The following is a 22,045-nucleotide window of genomic DNA, read 5'->3' on the forward strand; positions in this document are numbered from 1 at the left end:
ACATGGTGAAACCCCATCTCTACTAAAAATACAAAAAATTAACCGGGTGTGGTGGCTGGTGCCTGTAGTCCCAGCTACTAGGGAGGCTGAGGCAGGAGAATGGCGTGAACCCAGGAGGTGGAGCTTGTAGTGAGCCGAGATCGCACCACTGCACTCCAGCCTGGTGACAGAGTGAGACTCTGTCGAAAGAAAGAAAGACAGAGAGAGAAAGAAAGAAAGAAATCTAACATCATAACCTCATATAATATTGACAATCCTCATTACAAGAAAAGTCCATGTTTATATTAGGCTCCAATCCTAGATCTGGCACTAATTCCTAGGTGATATTCTTGGGGCAAATCACTTATATTTCATGGGCTTTAGTGTGTTTATTTGTCAATTTGAGGTATTGGATCAAATCATCTCTAAGATCTCTTCTAGTTCTCATCATCCATAATTCTGATCAAAGTCTGTTTCCTTTGGTTTCCTTCCTTCCTCATTTATGACCACCAACACATGACATATGAGACAGAAAAGCAGACTAGGTGAAACTGTTTTCTGTACTAATTGTGGAAATAAAGTTCACAGAAGGTATTGTTTTTGCAGTTTATGCATTCAAGAGAGCATTTGTTGAGTGCTTTCTATGTATGCAACAAAATATGCAACCTGTCCTCATCACTTTTACTTGTTACTATTTTTAATACTCAGAGCATATTAGAGACATTGTCACTCCCAATTTCTGAGTCATATAATTTACATATGGCTTTTTCAGAATTTGAAGATATATTTTATTTTGACAATCTGATTCAGAATCTAGAAAAATTATTTGAAGAGAAATTGTGAAAAAGGACAAACTCTTACACATACACATATACCTATAATATTAAAATAATCGAATGAATATTCCTTAAAAATTGGCTTCATTACTAAATGAGTTAATTTTTTTAATGGACTGTATTTGAGGTTAATCCCTTCATTGACTTCCGCAAAAATACCTGAACTGTAAGCGCTCCTAGCCTCCCTTCAGGTTTGCTTAGGCATCTCTTCCACAGACTTTACTGATACAGCATAGAAATTATGGCAAAGCCCAGTGGAGTCATTGAAGTAAAAGTCTTAATACTGCTCAGGAAGGGATGCCAAATTAAATAAAAAGAGCCCCAGCAGTTCTGCAGCTGCGTGCCAACCCAACTGCTGGGATGAGGTAAATGAGGACCAAACTTTATTTCACTTATGACCCTAGCCAGTATTTAAACGAAAATGCCTAGAGACTGGCACACTGCTCTGTAATAAGGAATAAAAAGCAATCGCAAAAATAATTATAATAAATGATAAACTCATTTCCAAAGTCTTTCTTAGATCTTAACTGAAACGACTACCATTTAAACTCATTTCTTCTGATGTGGTATCAAGTATACACATTTTTTCTTATGAAATGTAATAGTCATGTAAGTGAAATGGATAGTACTTTATTCTCTAGTAATTACTTTCCAAGGTTAAAATTTCTGTTGGAATGCCACAAATAAATATTATTAAATATAGTGAGAAAAAATAGCAACAAGGAATCATTACATTTTTGTCAACCTGAATTCCTCAGAAAATTCTGAGTCCAGTGTGTCTCAAGCTCTTTCGAAGAAAAGTTTTATGTGAAATCAAGTTATCACTTGTATTTTATTAATAGCTTTACAGAATGGACTCCTATTAACAAATTATAGTAATATCATTGTTAGCTATGTGTTAATCCTTGGATCATTTTTTTCCCTAAAATGTAGCCCAAAGAATGCTGGTTCTTTGGAATGTTAATAGGTATTCCATGCAAAAAGAGTATTGTGGTCCCATAAAATTGGGAAACATGAGGTTAAAGAGAGTCAGACTGGTTTTTATACCATTAAGCCTCCTGGAGTCACTAACATGCTGATGTGCCTTATGAATCTTTAAGAAGGGGGAACGCAGTTAGCAATGTTTCCCAAACTTCCTCTGAGCCCCTTTCTGCAGAATAGCTCACGGAACTACATTCTGAGGAACACACTTTAGGAAATTTTGCTTAAGTGCTGGATTTCATAACAATTTTAATGGAAAATTTTCTGGACTATATTACATACTTTCCTTTGTTAGTCACATTTTACCATAAGTCACTGTTTTTGGGGGGGATTTGGGGCATCATAATAGCTCTACTTTATGTGATGCGCTGTATGGGGTCTGTGAGACATGCAGATGCCTACACTTCAGATAGCTGCTATGTGTTCAAAATAGTATTTCTGTGGCAGTTTCCTCCACAGTCATTTCTATTCACCACATTCTTTAAGTCTGTGTTCACAATCCCCCTTGTCACTTCTGCTGCTAACTACCCTTTTATCATCCTAAAACCCCTTCCAGCTCTGCAAATTATGACCCCATATATGCCTTTTCTTTCTTTCTTTTCTTTTCTTTTCTTTTCTTTTCTTTTCTTCTTTCTTTCTTTTCTTCTTTCTTTCTTTCTTTTTTTCTTTCTTTCTTTCTTTTTCTTTCTTTTTTCTTTCTCTCTCTCTCTCTCTCTCTCTCTCCCTTCCTTCCTGTCTCTTTCCTCTCTCTCTCTCTTCTCTTTCTTTTTTTTCTGTGTTCTCTCTTTTTCCTTATGCCCTGCCTGTCCTGAGCTTTGGCAGCAGGGTGCCTTGGTTTTTATCAGAAGCCAAATGGCAACACTGTTTTCCCCAGGTTATTGAATCCACCAATCCCAGCTTTGTTTCCACTCACACTTGGAAACTTTTCATTTAGTTTCTTTTCCATATTCATATCTGACCTATACAATATACTCTGTACAATTTCAGTCTTTTTAAATTGATTGAAACTTATTTAATGGCCTAGGATATCATTTATGTTGGTGAATACAATGGCGTGATCTTGGCTCACTGCAACTTCCACCTCCCGGGCTCAAGTGATTCTCCTTTCTCAGCCTCCCAAGCAGCTGGGATTACAGGCACTCACCACCAGGCCCGGCTAGTTTTTGTATTTTTAGTAGAGATGGGGTTTCACCATGTTGACCAGGCTGGTCTCCTACTCCTCAACTTGTGATCCACCCACCTCAGTCTCCCAAAGTGCTGGGATTACAGGCGTGAGCCACCACGCCCAGCCTCAAGCATTTCTTAAAAGAAAGCTCATGCCTGCTGGTAACACTTGCTTGTCTTTTGTCCAAAAAGAAAAAAAAAAAAAATTCTTTAGATTGGCCAAGCATGGTGGCTCACACTTATAATCCGAGCACTTTGGGAGGCCAAGGCAGGCGATCACTTGGGGTGTGGAGTTCAAGACCAGCCTGGCCAACATGACAAAATCCCGCCTCTACTGAAAATATAAAAATTAGCCGGGGGTGGTGGCACATGCCTGTAAGCTCAACTACTCAGGAGGCTGAGACAGGAGAATTGCTTGAACCCGGGAGGCAGAGGTTGCAGTGAGCAAAGATAGCTCCATTGCACTCCAGCCTGGGCAACAACAGCGAGACTCTGTCTAAAAAAAAAAAAAAAAAAGTCAAAGTATTTAGATTACCTTTATTTTGAAAGATTTTTCCCTGGGTATAGAATTTGGGGTAGCCATGTTTTTTGTTTTTTGTTTTTTCCTTATTCAGTGCTTTAAAGTTCCATTGTTTCTGATGAGAAGTCAACCATTATTCAAATAATTGATCCCCTGTGTGTATAATGGATCTTTTTTCTTTTCTGGCTGCTTTCAAGATTTTCTTGCCTTCTACTTCCAGGGGTTTGATTATCATATGCTTGAATGTAGTTTTCTTTGTGTTTATTCTGCTTGGGGTTCATTGTATGAGTTTCTAGGATCTGTAAGCTTCTGTTTTTTTTAACAAATTGGGGAAGATTTTGGCCATTGTTTCTTTAAATATTTTTCTCTATAATTCTCTCCCTTGTCTCCTTCTGGGGCTTCAATTACATGCAGATTATACCACATGATATTGTCCTACAGGTCACTGAAGAACCATTATGTAAAATGTTTTTTCTTGTTATTCAGATTAGGTAATAGCTATTGATTGCTCTTCAAGTTCCCTACCCTTTCTTCTGCCCACTCTAATTTGCTATCAAACCTATTTGATTAATTTTCTATTTCAAATATTTTACTTTCAGTTTTAGAATTTCCATTTAGTCCTCTTTTATATACATTTAATTTCTCTGCCTAGATTTTCCATGTGTTCATTTAGTATTATTTTTTTAAGGTCCTTAAAATATGTATAACAGCAGCTCTAGAGTTCTTATCTGCTCATTCTAATATCAGAGTCATCTTAGGATCTGTTTTTATTGCCTACTTTTTCTTTTGACTATGGACTATCTCTTCCTATTTCTTTGTATATACAGGAACTTTTATTGTTATGAACATTATAAATGATACGTTGTAGAGACTTGGAATTTTTATCTTGCTTCCTAAAGTGCTGATTCTTATTCAAGTAGGCAGTTAATTTGGCTAGATTCAAACTCCAGACTCTATCCTTGCTGCGGTTTGTAGCAGCTGAAATCTCTGCCCATTTTTTAAAAGTCTTTAATGGTTCCATCCTGGCTGGGCCCCTTTAAAACCTCTTTCAGATACGTGAAGCTCAGAGGTCAGCCAAGGATTTATATGTCATTTATTTGCAAATTTTGGAATCTCCTGTCCTTCTTGCAATTTCCTCATTTCTATTATTTCTCCCTATTTTCAGCTTTTATGACAGCACTAAACTCCATCCTCTGACTTTCAAGCCAGTAAGACTGTGTTTTTCTTCTTGAATTATAGCCACTCTGCCTCTCATAGTCTGAGAAGTACTTCCAGGCCAGAAATTACACACACATAAATCTCAACTGTTGCAGTTCCCTTCTTTCAAGATCAGCTACCCTCTAGCTTTTGCCTGCTTTCATTCTCAGTGCCTTCAAATAGTTGGAGTTTTGTGGGTTTTTTTGTTTGTTTGTTTTTAGTTTTTTTTTACGTTTTGTCCAGAGTTTGTTATTATTGTCCTCAGGAGAGAGAGTCTTTTATAAGCTGCTCCACCATTACCATAAAGGTAATACTTGCTATTGTATTACCTTTATCAAAATAGAAAATATTTGCCACTATTATGTCCATTTTAATTGCTCCTTCCCAGAAAGTCTTAAGTGATTGTTTTTTAAAACATTCTTTGCTCTTTTTCTTCTTCAATTGAGATAATAAGACAGAATTAAATGAGTTTTGAATTGCATAATGCCTTCAGGATAGTATACAAATAATTACAATATATGTTATAAATGTAACAAGATAAGTAAAAAGAAAAACTATAGAAAATCAGAGGAAGAAGAGATCAGAAGTGATTTCCTACAGGAGATTACATTTAAGCTAGTTGTTAAAGGGTGACAATTTAATAGCAGAGCCTAGAGGTGGAGAATATTCTAGAAGGAACATTATAAGAAATGCAAAAAAGTGCTAGGTGAGGCTCAAGTCTTACTGATTGTATGTATAATTTATGACTTAAAATCAATACTTAAAAGTTCATGACATGAACATACTGCTATACACAACAACATGGTGAATCTCACAACCAGTTTTGAAAGAAAAAAGCCAGATACAAAAGAATGTATACTGTAATAATCTATTTATATAAAGTTTGAAAACAGAAAAACAATAGGTGGCAATAGAATTCAGAATGCTGGCTGCCTTTGAGTTGTGGTAGTGACTGGGAGGGAGCACACGAGGGGCTTCTGGTGTCTGTAATGCTCTACTCCTTGCTCTGGATACTAGTTACCCACAGTGGTCACTTGATAACAATTCATCACTTGTGCCTTTTAAAAAATGAATATTGTGGCTAGGCATGGTGGCTCACACTTGTAATCCCAGCACTTTGGAAGGCTGAGGTGGGAGGATCACTTGAGCCTAGGAGTTTAAGACTAGCCTGGACACCATGGTGAAACCTAATCTCTACACAAAATACAAAAATTACCCAGGCCTGGTGGTGTGCACCTATAGTTCCACCTACTCAAGAGGCTGAGGTAGGAGGATTGCTTGAGCCCAGGAGGTCGAGGCTGTAGTGAGCTGTGATTACAACACTGCACCCCAGCCTGGGCAACAGAGCAAGACCTTGTCTCAAAAAAAAAAAAAAAAATTAATGTTGTACTTCAAAAAAATGTTTACATGGAAAAAAAAACCATTCCTGGTGTGAAAAATAATTTATGGAGTGCATCTCCATATATTAATTCATTAATTCCTCACAATAGCCTTATGGAAGAACAGTGATGGTGAATTTTATGTAAAATAGGATTCTATAAATTCAAAATGTCATGATACAGAAACCAGGTCTCTCTGTCACTCAGGCTGGAATGTAGTGGCATAATCATAGCTCACTGTAGCCTTAAACTCCTGGGCTCAAGCAATCCTCTCACCTCACTCAGCCTCCCAAGTAGCTGAGATTACAGGTGCATGCCCAGATAATTTTTTTTATTTTTTGTAGAGACTAGATCTTACTATGTGGCTTAGTCTGGTCTCGAACTCCTGGCCTTAAGCAATCCTCCCACATCACCCTCCCAAAGCACTGGGATTGCAGGCATGAGCCGCTGCACCCAACCAAATTCTGGCTTTATACATAAAGTTTGAAATAATTCACATTTGAGTGAATTTTATATATACACACACACACACACACACACACATAGTGAATTATATGTGTGTGTGTGTGTGTGTGTCCTGTATTATTTAGGATATGAGCTTGAAAATGTAGAAAATAACAATAGATTAAATACAACCATAATTAACAGTTTGAGCATAGATGTTTGTGGCTCATCTGGCAGTTCCACAATGTCAGGTCCATACACACTTTCCATCTGACTGCCCTGACCTCCTGGACAGGCATCTTGTGATCTCAGGTGGCTACTTGGCTCCCACCATCATGTCTTTATTTCAGTCAGTAGAGTCAGTAGGTTCCTATAACACTGGCCAGAACCTTGTCTGAAAGCCACACAAAGCTGCAAGGCAGTCTGGGAGATGTAATTTCTGGATGTCAGCCAGCAGTATTTGCCATACCTGCCATTCTTTGCCTGTCTTGAATTATGTGAGTTCAGAATTATGAAATGCTTCCAGAAGCAGATCCTTTACATAAAAATTACTTGCCCTGTAGGTAAGAGGATTCCTATTTTACAGAAGATAAAGCTGAGACTCATAGAAGTTAAATAACATACACTCTGCACATTGCTAATTAAGTGACAGAGCTAGGAATCCAGTCCAGTGCTCCAAGTCCAAGATTCTTGCCTTTATTATAGATGCCTCCCCAGGGAATTTTCTTCTGTCTCCAAGAATGCTGGTAAACCTGACAGAGAGGAAGTGAGACACCTACTGTATTTAAGTTAAGTGGCACCAAGAAAGACCTGAGAAAGCTGGCAGAGTGGTAGGACATAGGGTAGAGCCGGTGACCTAAGCTGTGCTTGGTGAAAGCATCAGAAACTAAGAAAGTACAGTAAAAAACAAAAAACAAACAAAAAAGCCCCACTGGGCCATGAAGCAGTGACATGCATTTTTCATTCTGCCTCTGAAATTGATAAACTGTATGCTTTGGCTATTTTTCCTTTCTGATTCTTAGTTTGCCTCTTCCATAACATGGGGAGGGGGTTGGGGCAGGGTTGCCGAATATGATCATCCAGGTTGAGCACAAATTCACTAAGCAGAAGATATGGGAGCAAAGTAGAGAGGTACAGCATAGCTCCAATCCTAACCTTTCCCTACCCTCCAAGTACTACCAGTAAATTATAAAAATACTGAGATTCTCAAAAATACTACAAAATCTGGAAAGAAGACAGTCAAGCAGACATCCTTATTTTTTCTGTCTTTTGACTATATAGGCTTTTAAGAAACATGAAATTGGAAAGTATATAATGTGTCTGATACTTTCTAAGAGAAGCAGAGTCTTCAGGACTCTATGAAAATATTCCAAAGTCCTTAGGGGTTGAAGGTAGGGAGAGATGGCGTTATCTTCAACTAAGTAAGCAAGCCCTGATAGAGGATGTTTCTCAAGATCTCAAGAGAGGCAGGAGAGCCTGAAAACTTTAACAAGGACTGCATACCTCAACAGAGGCTTCCCCGCTCCAAGCCCTCAGGTAAAAGAAAGGTAGAAAAAACCCAGAATGCCCAGTTCTCACATGTTGCTGGGAGAGATCACACACTGGTACCAGATAATGGGAGAGGAGATTCTACATCACAGCAAGTAGAATGTCTGGACAGAGCTACCCAAGTATGCACAAGGGAAAAAGAAATGATATGGTCACTATATGGATTTCCTGTCGTCTTTGCATTTTCTCCACGTCAGTATTTCACCCACAGCTAACGAAAGCAAGGGAGGGGAAATGGAAGGGAGAATTAGGGGCTGCAAAAGACAAAGCCTAACCTAGAAAAAACATAAATGAAGGAACAGAAGGAATTTTCTCACAATTTCTTCACATTATACTACAACTTAATAAGAACATAAATTAATTAAAACTAGAGCTCAAACATGAGATGATAAAATAGCAGAATAAAAAAAGGGAGATTGCAGATATAAGGAAACAAATTGAATACCAGAATACTTTATGGAACTCATAAATAAACTATAAATACAATGAACATAACAAACACTGCTGAATATTAAAATACTGACATAGAGAAAAGACTGTAAGTACAGTAAATGCAGAAGAAAAAGACAAAGGAGGTTAATTAGAAGCTAATAGATATACCTATTCAGTACAAACTATAACAGAAATCCAAAAATATAATGACTTAAATAAATCACTGCATTTCTCACTCTCAAAACAGTCCACAAATGAGAAGTCCAAGGCTGGCAGGACAGCTGTGCTCCACACAGTCATTCAAGATACGATTTCTTTCATCTTGATCTCCATCAGCTGCTCATTACAGTAGTTACAGGACATTCTAATCCCAATGGTGGAAGCTGGCTCCTCTCCACACGCACATTTCAGCCCATAGGAAGGATGATGATAGTACTGCCAAGCACTCTGAGGACATGACCCAGAGGTTACACAGATCACTTCTGCTTACATCTTATTGGCCGGAATTTGGTCACTGGTCCACATTTAGCCACAGGGGATGCTGGGAAATGTATTCTGTAAGTGGACAGCCATGTACTCAGCTAAAACTCAGGATATCCTATTCTGAAAGGAACCAAATACCACAATATGAAAGATAAGGATGAGCCAACATTTAAGGATATTTGGTGTCCCTAAAACAGAGAACCCAGAAAATGAAAGAGAAAGGGTATTCGATAATACAAGGTAAGAAAATTTTCTCAAAGTCAAGAAAGAACTGAGTCTACAGGTAAAAAGAAAACATCAAATTCCAGGAAAATTTGATTTTGAATATTTAACAGACAAATATATTTTAGTTAAATATTTGAATTTCAAAGACAAAGAATGCTTCAGACATCCAGATGAGAAGAAAGTAAATTACCAACCGGGGTGGAAAAGCAGATGGCTGTCAAACTTCACAGTAATTCTCATTGTGGAAGAAAATGGTGCAATGTCTACAAAATTTGGAGAAAAGAAAGGATGACCCCAGATGTAATTCAAGTATGACTTGCTTTAATTCTAGTAAAGTACACATGAACGCTTGTTGGGAAAAAATACTCGATAACCAAAGCTAGCCAATTAAGAGATGAATCAAGGAGCTCAAGCAGAGAAGCCATGACAAACGAACTATTTGTGAGCACTGGACCCATTTACATGTAGAGCTAATACTAAACAATCATAGAATCATGGTACCAAAACAGAATGTGAACATTATAAATCTGGATGGTGCAAAAATAATGATACAGTCAAGACTGGGGAGGTGAGGGAGTGGAGATCAGGGCATCAAGAGAGTTCTAATTTTCTCACCATTTGAAGCTAAGATATAGTATTCAAAATAAAATCATGTAGTAAATAGATCTAAATGTTTTTCAGAATCAACTTTATTTAACTCTAGAGCAGGGGTACACAAACTACTGCTCGAAGGCAGGCCACCTGTTTTTGTAAAGTTTTTGTCCATTTGGGCTGCTGTAACAAAAATAAGATAAACTAGGTGGTTTATAAACAACAGAAATTTATTTCTCACAGTTTTGGAAGCTGAGAAGTCCAAAATCAAGCTGCTGGCAGATTTGGTGTCTGGTGAGGACCTGTTTCCTGGTTCATAGATGGCGCCTTCTCTCTGTGTCCTCACATGATGGAGGGGACGTAGCAGCTCTCTGGGGTCTCTTTTTATAATCCCATTCATAACGATTCCATCCTCATGATCTAACCACCTTCCAAAGGCCCCATCTCTTAAAAGTATCACATTGGTGATTAAGTTTCAGCATGTAAATTTAGGCAGGACACTAACATTCAGACCACAGCATACAGCTTCACTCATTTATTTACAAATTGTCTGCCTGCTGCTTTTAACTACAAAACAACAGAGCTGAACAGAGCCTTCATCCCTAAAATATTTGTTATTTGGCCCTTTAAGGAAAAATTTGCCAGCCCTTGCAGAGGAATCATTTTTAATTCAGAGAAATCTTGTGGTAAAGAAATATTTATTTGAAGTTTAATAATGTGTTAGGTTTAATTCAGCCTTTTTTCCTCATGTAAAATTAGTAAGTCCTACTTTTTGTACAAGGATGTATCAATCATTCTAAAGATGTCAGGGATGATGGATCACCTGATGATATTTGGCACGATTTCTTAAACTTTTGTCTTTTGTATTTCTACACTGCCTGAAATCTTTATAATGGGCATACATCATTTTTACCAAAATAATAAAATAGGATGGTTTTTCTATTTGAAAACAGTGGAAGCAAATATGCCAAAATATTAATAATAGTTAATTCTGGCTGATGGGAATATGATTGCTGTTTTCTTCTTTAAGTTTTTCTATATTTTTTACATTTTCAAAAATTTTTGGCTGGGTGCAGTGGTTCACACCTGTAATACCAACACTTTGGGAGGCCAAGGCAGGAGGATGGCTTGAGCTCAGGAGTTCAAGACCAGCCTGGGCAATATAGCGAAACCCTGTCTCTACAGAAAATACAAAAAATTAACCAGGTGTGTTGGTGCACACCTGTGGTCCCAGCTACCTGGGAGGCTGAGGTGGGAGGATCATCTGAGCTCAGGAGGTGAAGGCTGCAGTGAGCTGTGATCGTGCCACTGAACTCCAGCCTGGGTGACAGAGTAAGGCCCTGTCTCAAAAAAAAATTTTTTAAGCTATTATAGAAGATTTAGCATCAAGTGATAAAGTTCTGAATTCCAGTTGAGGAAATAATAATGAAAAACTAGCTGGAAGGGACATTGTTCTATTTATAATATGATTTATATTATATCATTATACAAACTACAAAGCATGGTTGCAGAATAAAATATAATAAAAAGCATGACAAAAGAAGCCACAGCAGATGATATTTGAATCCTTTCAGGTGATCAGCACATTCATAAAGCTGGTTTCTTTAATTTGCATCAGTCTCAATCTACCTTTCCAGTCTCATTCCCCCATCCTACCCTCCTTCTCATACCCGTACCCTATACTGAAGTCACATAGAGCCCCTCCTCATCAGTGAAATCTTCATGCATAAAATATGCTGTTTTGCACCATTGCTACCACTTTCTACCTATAACTGTATCCTCTTCTCCACCTGATATAATTTAGTGCTTTCTTTAAGATGCAATTTAAATATCACTTACTGCAGTACAGCTTAACGTTGGCTACACATCAGAATCACCTGGGGAGCTTTCTAGAAATACCAAGGCCCAGGCCCCAGCCTAACCTATTCTGAGTTAATTGCCCAGGGTTGGGGCCCAGGCGGCAGTATTTTTAAAAAGCTCCCTGAGTGATTCTAATATACAGCTGGGGCTGAGAGTCGCTGCAAAGCCTTCTGCAATACAAGCAGGCAGAGTTAATTACTCCCTCTTCTATACTCCTACAGCCCTTAGCTTTTCCATTGCTCATGAAATTTAATGCTCAGCGTGTTAAAATTAGTGTTATATAGAAAGTGCTCAGTAAATGCTGAAGGTCGTTTCATTCCTTCACCCTCCAAACAAGCATACGCAGAAGTGATTATCCTTACCATGGATAAGGTAAGAGGACAGCAGAGTGGACAGATGTTTCCTATCCAGTGACACAATCTGAGGGATTTATTTCTGTCAACGAAAACACTACCTTCCATTCCCCAACACATACACATACACACACGTGCACACACACACTACACACACAGTCACCTCACTGCCTTTTCAGCATAGTTCTTCACTCTGGTTTTTACATTGTTTAGATTGATGCAATTGAAAGAATTAAAGCAGTGTTATGAATGTGCTGATTGCCTGACAGAGTCTGAACATCACCTGCCTACTGTCCTCTCCTTTGTGTCATCCTTTATGTTGTGTTTTATGTTCGATCCTGCTACTTCAGCTTGCCCAGAGCAGGTTGTCAGGTGTTCTTTGTCAAAGGCTTTCAGAAAATCCGGATAAATTATGCTCTGTGTCCTGAAACTGCCAAACCTATATTTTACATCATCACAGTGCTTGACAGTTTTATTTAAGTTGAATCTTTCTCTCTTCCTCCGATTTACCTTTGTCTCACTGATCCTTTTATCAATCAGACAAGTGGAGACCCTGCCACTTTTGATATTGAATATTCTCAGCTGTGTGCATGCCTGCTAGAGCACAGTGCATTGGATATCGCAGCCTCCCTGATTAAGAGGAGATCCTGGAAGCTACTCATGTCTGGAGATGAGGTGGGGAGAGGAGAGCTGAGGATAAGGGCAAGAAACCAATGTGGATCAGGAACACCAGAGTCTCATAATAAATAAATCTTCTTATGAGTCCTGCACTCTCATTAAGGCGAGGCTGGTAGCACCTCCCTTTCCCCTTCTGACTCACCTGGGGAGAAACAGATTGCACTAACAGTCTACTCTTTCCTATTCAAAATACTGTTTTTATTTATTTACCAAACATCATCAAAGTGTTTGATGTTCATGGTGTTACCACATCCTGGCAGTGGGGGCCCTAACCCTTTGTTCAGGTATTTCTCAGCTAATAGATACTTATTTTGTAAAGTGATTTTCTCCCTCTGGTCTTGAAGCTTTCCCTTTCTTTTTCCTTAAAGTCAGTATGACCTTAATGGCAATAAGGTATTGTGCAACCGAGTCCAATGGCAAATTTTACCAATTTAAAATCAGATTAATTTCAGAATTGAATAATCTGTGCATATCTAGTATATTGTATGGCCTGAAACAAATCTACTAATCTTTATGTCTTGAGTTCTTTATTAGTTAAATAGCAAACTGTTACCTAGTTCCCTTGGAAGTTATGCAAATCAATTAATGTTTGGAAAATGACTTGAAGATTCAGTCTATAAATACCAAACAGTTGCATTTTCCCTGCTGAGAGAACCCAGGTAATTCATAAACTCCTGTAATAAAGGTAAAAATAGTATAGTTGGACTATACAATCAAATGTGATTTATATGCAATATATGTAATCTTTAAAATCTAGAAACCATTTAATAGAAACAATTCATATTTTGTAACTGTAATAAAAGCATTTTATGACTTTAGGAAAAGTAATTAGCTCCTATAACTGATCTAGATATTGTGTCTTTGTAACCATCTCTGAGATCTGCAAAAGAATCTACCCAGAATTAATATTGATTGATATGTTTATCTTTTCAGTCTTCCAGGTTTATTTTTTAACATTAACACTCTAACATTTATTTCCTGGGAAATTTTTTGGTACAAAACTTTGCTGTATTCAAAACCTTCTCTGTCAAGATTTAGCATTTGTATATTGTAGCCATTAAAATTGAACAAAATCTTAATAGTTCTTTTATTAAATACTGTGTTGACTTTATATAGTGGAAATCACAACTTGTTAATTGGATTTAATTAACTATTTTAAATTACACAAACTCCTGACAGTAGTAGACAATAGCACAGGATATTCATAAGCAATAAAATTGGAGCTGATATTGCTACTTTATTAAAACTTAATGCAACTATTCATAACTTTATTGTTTACAAGAAGAAAACTGTGTTCACTGTGAAGGCAAAAATGTTTGCTGAAACAAATTTTCGATTATCTAGGTAAAGGTTCCGAAGTTAATCAAAGGGTCTACCATATCCAACCTCACGGTTCTGCCATCTTCTCATCACACAGATCCCTATTTCACTCCTATACCAGTCTTACAAGCAGATGCCTGCAAAGGTTAGTGATTCAATAGCCATTTTATGTGTTTAGGAATGTAAAAGAAAGAGGATTGAGGTAGGATCGGAGGCCTGAATTTGGACTCTGGCTCAGCCACTAATTCTCCTGGGTGGTCTCAGAGAAGTCAGGTCCTCACTCTGGTCTGAGTTTCCTGCTCTGTAAATCAAAAGGTTGGACAAGACGATCTCTAGAGTCCCTTCCACCTGTAAAATTATCATGCTATGGATTTAATATTGATTTAGATGGTGTTATTACTTATTAAAATGATCATTGTATTTATGTAATAGCATTAGAATTTATTAAGTTTCTGAGCAGATCATTTTTGATATATTATTCTGGTAGCATTTAAAAAATTTATTTCAATACCCTATTATAAGGAAATATGAAGCCAGAATTAATGTAATTAGTGTTTAAACTATGCATGTTTTAGTCTAAACTCTAGTCTTGTGAAACAGTGGATTTTGTTTTTAAGCAAAGGATTTCATCTTTATCTCAGTATCTTTAGCACCTAGAACCATATCCAGCATTTTGTAGATACTAAGTGTAGATTGAGTGAATAAGAAAATGAAAGAATAAGCAAGCGAGTGACCAAATACTGAATGTCCTAAGTGTAACCATCTCTACTATTCCCTGCTATTTAATTTAATTGACCAAAGTGTTAAAGAATGCCTAAGTGGATCCCTTTCCTATCTCAAATATAACTTAGTGAGATGGTCTTTAATTACTCCTTATCTCACCTTCTATCTGTTGACTGGAATATTTAGGACCCAAAGCTGGTTCCCAAAAGTTCTTCTGCCACCTGGAAATTCAAAGCCCTCCAGCTTCTAGCTACTGTATCCTCTGTCTGCTGGTGGTAGATAACCTGAGATCATTATAAATCTCTGCATTTGTTAAGCTTCTCACAACTTTCCTTGTTATAAACCATTGTTCAGCAATCTTTGTGACATATGCTTTCTAGTTAGCTTATGTAATATTTACTTCCTGGGAATACTGAATAACACCAGCAGAGTGTTCCCATTTCTTGCTTTAATACCATCTTATATTCTTCCTGAGCCAAATTAGGATGAATGAAATAGTGAATGAATGAATGAATCGATATATCTCTCTATCTATCTATCTATCTATCTATCTATCTATCTATCTATCTGCTCTGCTTTAGCAATAGAGACAATAAAAAATTGCCACAAAATAAAGGTAAATCTAGAATTTTGGCAACTTCATCCAGAAAAAAAATTACATTTTCATTTCTAAATTATCTTCATGAGAACACATGGCCTACTGTCATATTAGGGATTAATAAATTAATCGGCATATATTTATTGAGTACTTGCAATATGTCTGGTATTGTGCAAGATACTATGAATGTCAGGAAGCCACAAGCCACAGAAATATAAATACAGTGTCTATATTTTTTTAGGTGTTTCTAATGCCCTTAAATGTTCTTTAAGCCTCACCCCAGATCTAGACAGGTCCAGAATGAGGTGAAAGACTAATAACATGCAAAAGAGAGAATCATTTTGAAAAATGAGCTTCAAACTTTCCTACTTTTTCTTGAATACCTGGCTAAATCCAAAAAAGAAAGCTTTGCCCCACCCCTCCAAATGGTTAAGAATACAAGTTTTACATTACATAGACCAAATTTCATTTTGGCTCTGTGACCTGAAGCAAATGGCTCTCTGATCTTAGAAGAAACTCTGAACTCTATGAACAAGGTGTGCTTGATCTGGCCCTCACCTACATCTCCATTTCTCATCCCACTCAGCTCTCTCTATACTTAGCCACCTAGGCCTTCTCATCTTTATCAGGCCAAGCACATTTGCAGATCGGGCCTTCACAAGTGCCTTTTCCTGTGCCAGTAAAGGTCACTTCCTCAAGCACCTGTCCTTTTCCTTCAGAGATTATCACAATTTATCATAATATATTTATTTTAAATCTATTTAATATCTTCTTTACCACTAGAGGCTCCATGAGGTCTTTCTTGTTCACCACCACATCCCCAGCCCCCAGAATAGTTCTTGACACATAATAGGCACTTTATTAGTTAAATGAATGACAGAATGAATGAACTTCCAATTCCTAATCTATTCAACAGGAAAGTAAGAGTGGATTTAATAAAACATGGTGTTTTATTAAACATGGATGAGGATTTAATAAAACAATGGTGTTAAAGGATAACTTTCAAAAACAGCTAAAATCATGACTCTCATACAAACATAAAATGAACACAGGTCAAAGATTTTTATTTAATTCATCAGTTAACAACCAGTTCAAAAGCAAATCCAAAGAATGGACACATTTGTAGATCAGGAATATTGAAGTAAATTTGCAAATAAATGCAAAATTGGATTTCCCATAAGGAGAATTCCCCTTCACCAGACAGAATTTATTTTCATGTCTATAGATAAGAATTATTTGCATTATGATCAGTTATTTACAAAGTAACCTCAATATCTACAGAGTTGTAAGTAGCCTAATCAAAGGCTAGGCTCAGATATTCACTGGAGACTTCAGGACTCTATTAAAAGGATATCCAGTGATCCCATTTGCTTATTCTAAAACTTAAAAAAAAATTCTTACAATCTTCTCCCCTTTTGACCAAAACAATCTCAAAAACCAAAAATTCACAGAATAAGGCTGGTCTCAGTAGGTTTGGCCTGATAATTCACATAGGTGGAGCAAGAATGTTCATTTACCATATAAGCCACCTTTCATTTGCTTTGTTGGAAGTTTTTGTAGAGAATCTCAGCCTGAATAAAATCCCCTATTATTTGCTATCCCAAGACTAGGAAATCAAGCCCAAGAAACTCTGTTCATCAGATTTCAACTGCAGGACCTATAAACTTGGGTAAATTTCTCTCTTCTAGAAGTCCTCCAAATATCCTAAAGTTCTTAGGGCTGTAGCATGTGACCTTCCTTACCACCTATAAGGCTGAAAATCATGTAAGCCATATACCAGGCTAGTTTTTCTGGGAGGACTTTATAAGCATTGGCTCTATAACGCATCAACCTTGATTCTTTAAAAGTGACTTGTCAGCCGGGCACAGTGGTTCACACCTGTAATCCCAGCACTTTGGGAGGCCAAGGTGAGCATATCACCTGAGGTGAGGAGTTCGAAACCAGCCTGGCCAATATGGTGAAACCGCATCTCTACTAAAAATACAAAAATTAGCCAGGTGTGATGGCGGGCACCTGTAATCCCAGCTACTCGGGAGGCTGAGGCACGAGAATTGCTTGAACTCGGGAGGCAGAGGTACAGTGAGCCAAGATCATGACACTGCACTCCAGCCTGGGCAACAGAGAGAGACTCCGTCTCAAAAAAAAAAAAAAGTAACTTGTCATACCTGATTAAATAAACATTATTCTCAAATATAAAATTCTAGGCAAGGCCTTGGTTGAATAGTGATTTTTCTAGTTATGTCTTAGTACAAAGAGAGCAGCACTGAAACTATGTAAATTACTATATTGCCATGAAAAGTAGAGAATCAGAGTTTCTGAATTTGGGAGGTCCAGGGAGTACATTCAAAATATTACAAGTTTGATTTCTTTATTTTCTGGTAATTTTATGAATATTCAATTTATATGAGCACTTATTTATCTCTACAAGCCAATCAGAACAGAATTCCTTTATGATCTAATTTATTAATGCCATCTGGAGACAGGAAAACATTCTACACTCACAATGTGAGATAAGGAACTTCCTGAATTACAGATACAAAGACATACAGATAGAGTGTATATCCTCAATTCTACCATTTCAGCCACAGATAAATAGGGAATAAACACAGTGGCCAGGTGCAGTGGCTCATGCCTCTAATCCCAGCACTTTGGGAGGCTGCCAAGGTAGACAGATTGCTGGAGTCCGGGAGTTCGAGACCAGCCTGGGCAACATGGCAAAACCCCAACCCCAACAAAAAAATACAAAAATGAGCTGGGTATGGTGGTGAACCTGTAGTCTCAGCTACTCAGAAGGCTGAGGCGAGAGGATGGCTTGAGCCGTAGAGGCGGAGGTTGCAGTGAACTGAGATCATGCCACTATACTCTAGCCCGGGCTACAGAGTGTCTAAAAAAAGAAAGAAAGAAAGAAAAAGAAAGAGAGAGAAAATAAACACAGAAACACAAAAAAGCTTACCAGTCCAGATATCAAAGAGTTGTTCTCCTTGTGAGCAAGAAATTCCTAATTTGATCTCAAAATAGACAGATGGACAAAAACTAACAAACTGTATTCTCTATAAGACATTAGATCATTTCCAGAGATCACCAAATTCCCAATCATGGCAGCTGCCAACAGGGAATAACTTGCCATCCATAAATGAACTAAAAAGAAAAACAAATTAATAGAGAGTAAAATTAAAATTAGAAAAACAAGAAACTTTAAATTAACCTGTGGAGGCCAAGAAAAATCATGCCTGGGCCTGGCTTCCTGTGAGATACATCATTTCTGATTATTTCGGGTGACCCTTTTGCTCATCTCAGTGGGAACTCCAAAACTGTTAAAGGATGATTTTTTTTTAAAGTTATGACTCTTATATAAATATAAAATGAACACATGTCAAAGATTTTATTAGCTTATTAATTAAGTGAGGGAACTAGTAAGATTTACAGTAAATTCAAAGGACAGTCCAAATAGACACATTTATAAATCGAGAATATTTAAATAAATTTGCAAATGGATGCAAAACTGGCTTTTCAGGGAGTGGTCCTTCCATGTGTAAGAATTTAAATTTGCATGTGTATAAACAATAATTAGTGACATTCTTATCAGATTTCTACAAATGAACTTCAATCTTTACAGAATTATAAAATGGACAATTAAAAACAAAGATGCAGAGTGGCTCACACCTGGCACAGTGGCTCACACCTATAATCTCAGCACCTTGGGAGGCCAAGGCAGGAAGATTGCTTGAAGCCGGGAGTTCAAGACTAGCCTGGACAATATAGCGAGACCTAGTCTCTACATTAAAAAAAAAAAAGCCAGACATGATAGTGCTATTCCAATAGTTTCAGCTACCAAGGATAATGCAGGAGGATCACTTTAGCCTAGGCATTCAAGGGTGCAGTGAGCTACGATGGTGCCACTGCACTCCAACCTGATGAACAGAATGAGACCCTGTCTCTAAAAAAGCAAAACAAAACAAAGATGCATACAGAGTCCTGTAGGACTATAGGTCAGATAATCTTCAGAGGTTCCAGCATTTCAATGAAAAGATACTCAGTAATCTCTTCTGCTTATTCGAAAGTCTTAACTTTTTCCTTCCAATAGTAGATGGGCACACATATGTGTTTGTCTGAAATTAAGATAATTGCTTCAACCAGCACTAAAGCAAGAGTTAAAATCATGCTTATAGTCTTCAGAATTCTCAGAGAATGAAACTGACTCTTGAAATGAAAATATATTAAATTATAAGGAGACCTGTTTTTCACATCTGCAAAACAGGCAGAGTTCTTGGAAATGAAATTTGATATTTATAGGTGGAAAATATTTGTGAGGACAAAGAATTAGTCTTACAAGATTTTTAAAGTAGTTCAATCTAGTGTTATAAAAATTAAAACCTGAAGTACTAATTTCAAAAAGGTCCTAAAGTGTTATACTCTGGATCAGTAATTCTTAAGTGTTAAGAGTACAAAAGATTGGACGGGCGTGGTGGCTCATGCCTGTAATCCCTCCCCTTTGGGAGGCCGAGACGGGCGGATCACGAGGTCAGGAGATCGAGACCATCTTGGCTAACACGGTGAAACCTCGTTTCTACTAAAAATACAAAACGTTAGCCGGGCGTGTTGGCGGGTGCCTGTAGTCCCAGCTCCTTGGGAGGCTGAGGCAGGAGAATGGTGTGAACCCAGGAGGCGGAGCTTGCAGTGAGCTGAGATCGCGCCACTGCACTCCAACCTGGGGGCCACAGCGAGACTCCGTCTCAAAAAACAAAAACAAAGCAAAACAAAAAAAAAAGAGTACAAAAGATTAACCTGGAGTGCTTATTTAACGTGTATGTTACTGGGCCCCAATTCTAGTGGTTCTCTAACTTCAGTGCACATGAATATCTCCTGGAGCCTTCAATAATGCAGATTCCCAGGCCCTGTCCTCAGAAGTTTCGACAGGTCTGAGTTGGGGCCCAGGCATCTCCGCTTTTAATAAGAAATTCTTCCCCTAAATGATTCTTCAGTAAGTAAACTGAAGATTTCTCTTTGGAATCATTGTTTTACAAGTGAACTAGTTTTCAGCTCTCCAACCCTTCAGTGATCATTCTACTGAATTCCTATAACACTAGACTAACATTCTTAACAGTAATATAATATAGAGTTCATAAGGTAAATGGAAATAGCATTGGTCCCTCTTGGAAGGGACCAAGTTGTGTGCCAAATTCTTCAACTTAGGCCAACTTGAATACACAGTTTGTATTCCAGGATTTTGTTGAGACCCAGAGTTCTTTACTTACTTTCTATTATGTAAAAGAGCAACAAGAAACTGAAGCCCTACCACAAATTTATTGCAAGAAGTCCCCAAGTTTCTAGGTTTCTGGCTTCAATACAGTAGATCCACCTTAACAAAAGTTTTCCCTCTAACAGCAGGCTTGGGTCAATCATTCATTGACTTATTCATTTGTTTATTTATTTAATGATGTCTCTTATCCTTTAAAAGATTTGGCACCAGCCATGCTAACACAGTATGAATGCTAGGAATTGTAAATTAGTTACATTCATACTAACCATTTTGCCCAGTTGTATTAAAATAACCTATCTGAGCATTAACATCTTCTGGTGATATGAGAAATGTCTAAAAATAACTCCTTATTTTATAAAGCATGACTGATTATACAACAGGGGCATGGTTTCAAGTACACAGATTTCCTTCTTTTGGAACAAAGGATCTCCTTAGTTATTAAGAATCTGTGCCTGATTTCTCTGAATTTTAAAAAGAGTAATAATATTACCAATGATTGAAAGTGTCATAAGTATAAAGAAGTTTTAGTTTGCCTTGAAATTATATTTCCACCTTAAAATGAAATTACTTTAGTGCAATTTTATTTCATATTACTGCCATTGGAAATGACATTTTTCCTTGGGTTAGAATATTACATTTAAATGAATGTGTACTGTAGCTATTTTTTTATACAAAGGATTAAGGCACTAGACGTACCCTCACAAATAAGATGATGAATGGAGTAAGTTACACTTGTGAAATTTATAGAGCCCAGACTTTGTGGAATTGCTTGGAATTAAACTCACATTTTATTAATGTTTCTTTTTAGGGATTTTAAGTATGATAGAACGAGGGCTGATTCCACCAACAGCAAGGATTACCTTTCAGAATCCACCCATTACACCCAGAGCAGCTCCTCTGCATAGTTTTGATGAAGCACGTAAGATTCCAAATGCAGGTAAGACACTCATGCATCTCTGTTCAGTTGAGGACACACAGAAATTATCTCTGCCCCAGATCTAGCCTTCTAGTAGCCAACTTTTGTCCTCAATAATAGGACAAGATGAAAGTTGTAATCATCCTGAGTTTCACTTTAGTAAATAAATTAACTTTAGCCATCTTTGTAAATTACATATTGAGGGCCTGTGTTCTATGTGTGTGTTAGAAGGTTCATATTTTCAAAGGGCTTACAGTCTGGCAGGGGAAACGATAGATACAATAAAGATAAATAATAATATAAAGTAACATGAAATAAAAACCAAATGGACATTAAAGTCTAGTGCCATAGGAGTTCAGAGTAATAATTGCTGAGGGTTGACATAATGGAAGAAGATTTCAAAGAAAATACTGGAAGAAATAGGGTGCTAGAGAGAAGCACCGACCTGGGAATCTAGTAACTCATTGCAGAATCTTGGGCAAACATTTATTTTCTCTGGGCTGCAGTTTTCCCAGTCATAAAATGATAGGTTTTGGCTGAATTAATTCATCTTTAATT

The 22,045-nt window shown here is 37.4% G+C and overlaps 1 protein-coding gene across 9 annotated transcripts in view; it reads left to right on the forward strand.

Annotated features, from left to right (window-relative positions):
- Positions 1-22,045, forward strand: part of IQCH (IQ motif containing H) — a 250,784-nt gene that overhangs the window by 67,411 nt on the left and 161,328 nt on the right. For 5 of the 9 annotated variants that reach the window (XM_030814630.1, XM_012507363.2, XM_030814631.1 and 2 more), the window contains one exon: positions 21,380-21,508. The exons of 3 other annotated variants lie outside the window; for them this stretch is intronic. In XM_030814630.1, coding sequence (XP_030670490.1) covers positions 21,391-21,508 — 118 coding nt within the window. In that variant the 5' untranslated portion in view covers positions 21,380-21,390. Of the gene's footprint in view, positions 1-14,014; positions 14,136-21,379; positions 21,509-22,045 lie in introns of all 9 variants that reach the window. One more of the 9 variants, XM_003267135.2, reaches the window with a different exon arrangement.

Source organism: Nomascus leucogenys, chromosome 6 (assembly GCF_006542625.1).
Source record: "Nomascus leucogenys isolate Asia chromosome 6, Asia_NLE_v1, whole genome shotgun sequence".
NCBI classification, from domain to species: domain Eukaryota; kingdom Metazoa; phylum Chordata; class Mammalia; order Primates; family Hylobatidae; genus Nomascus; species Nomascus leucogenys.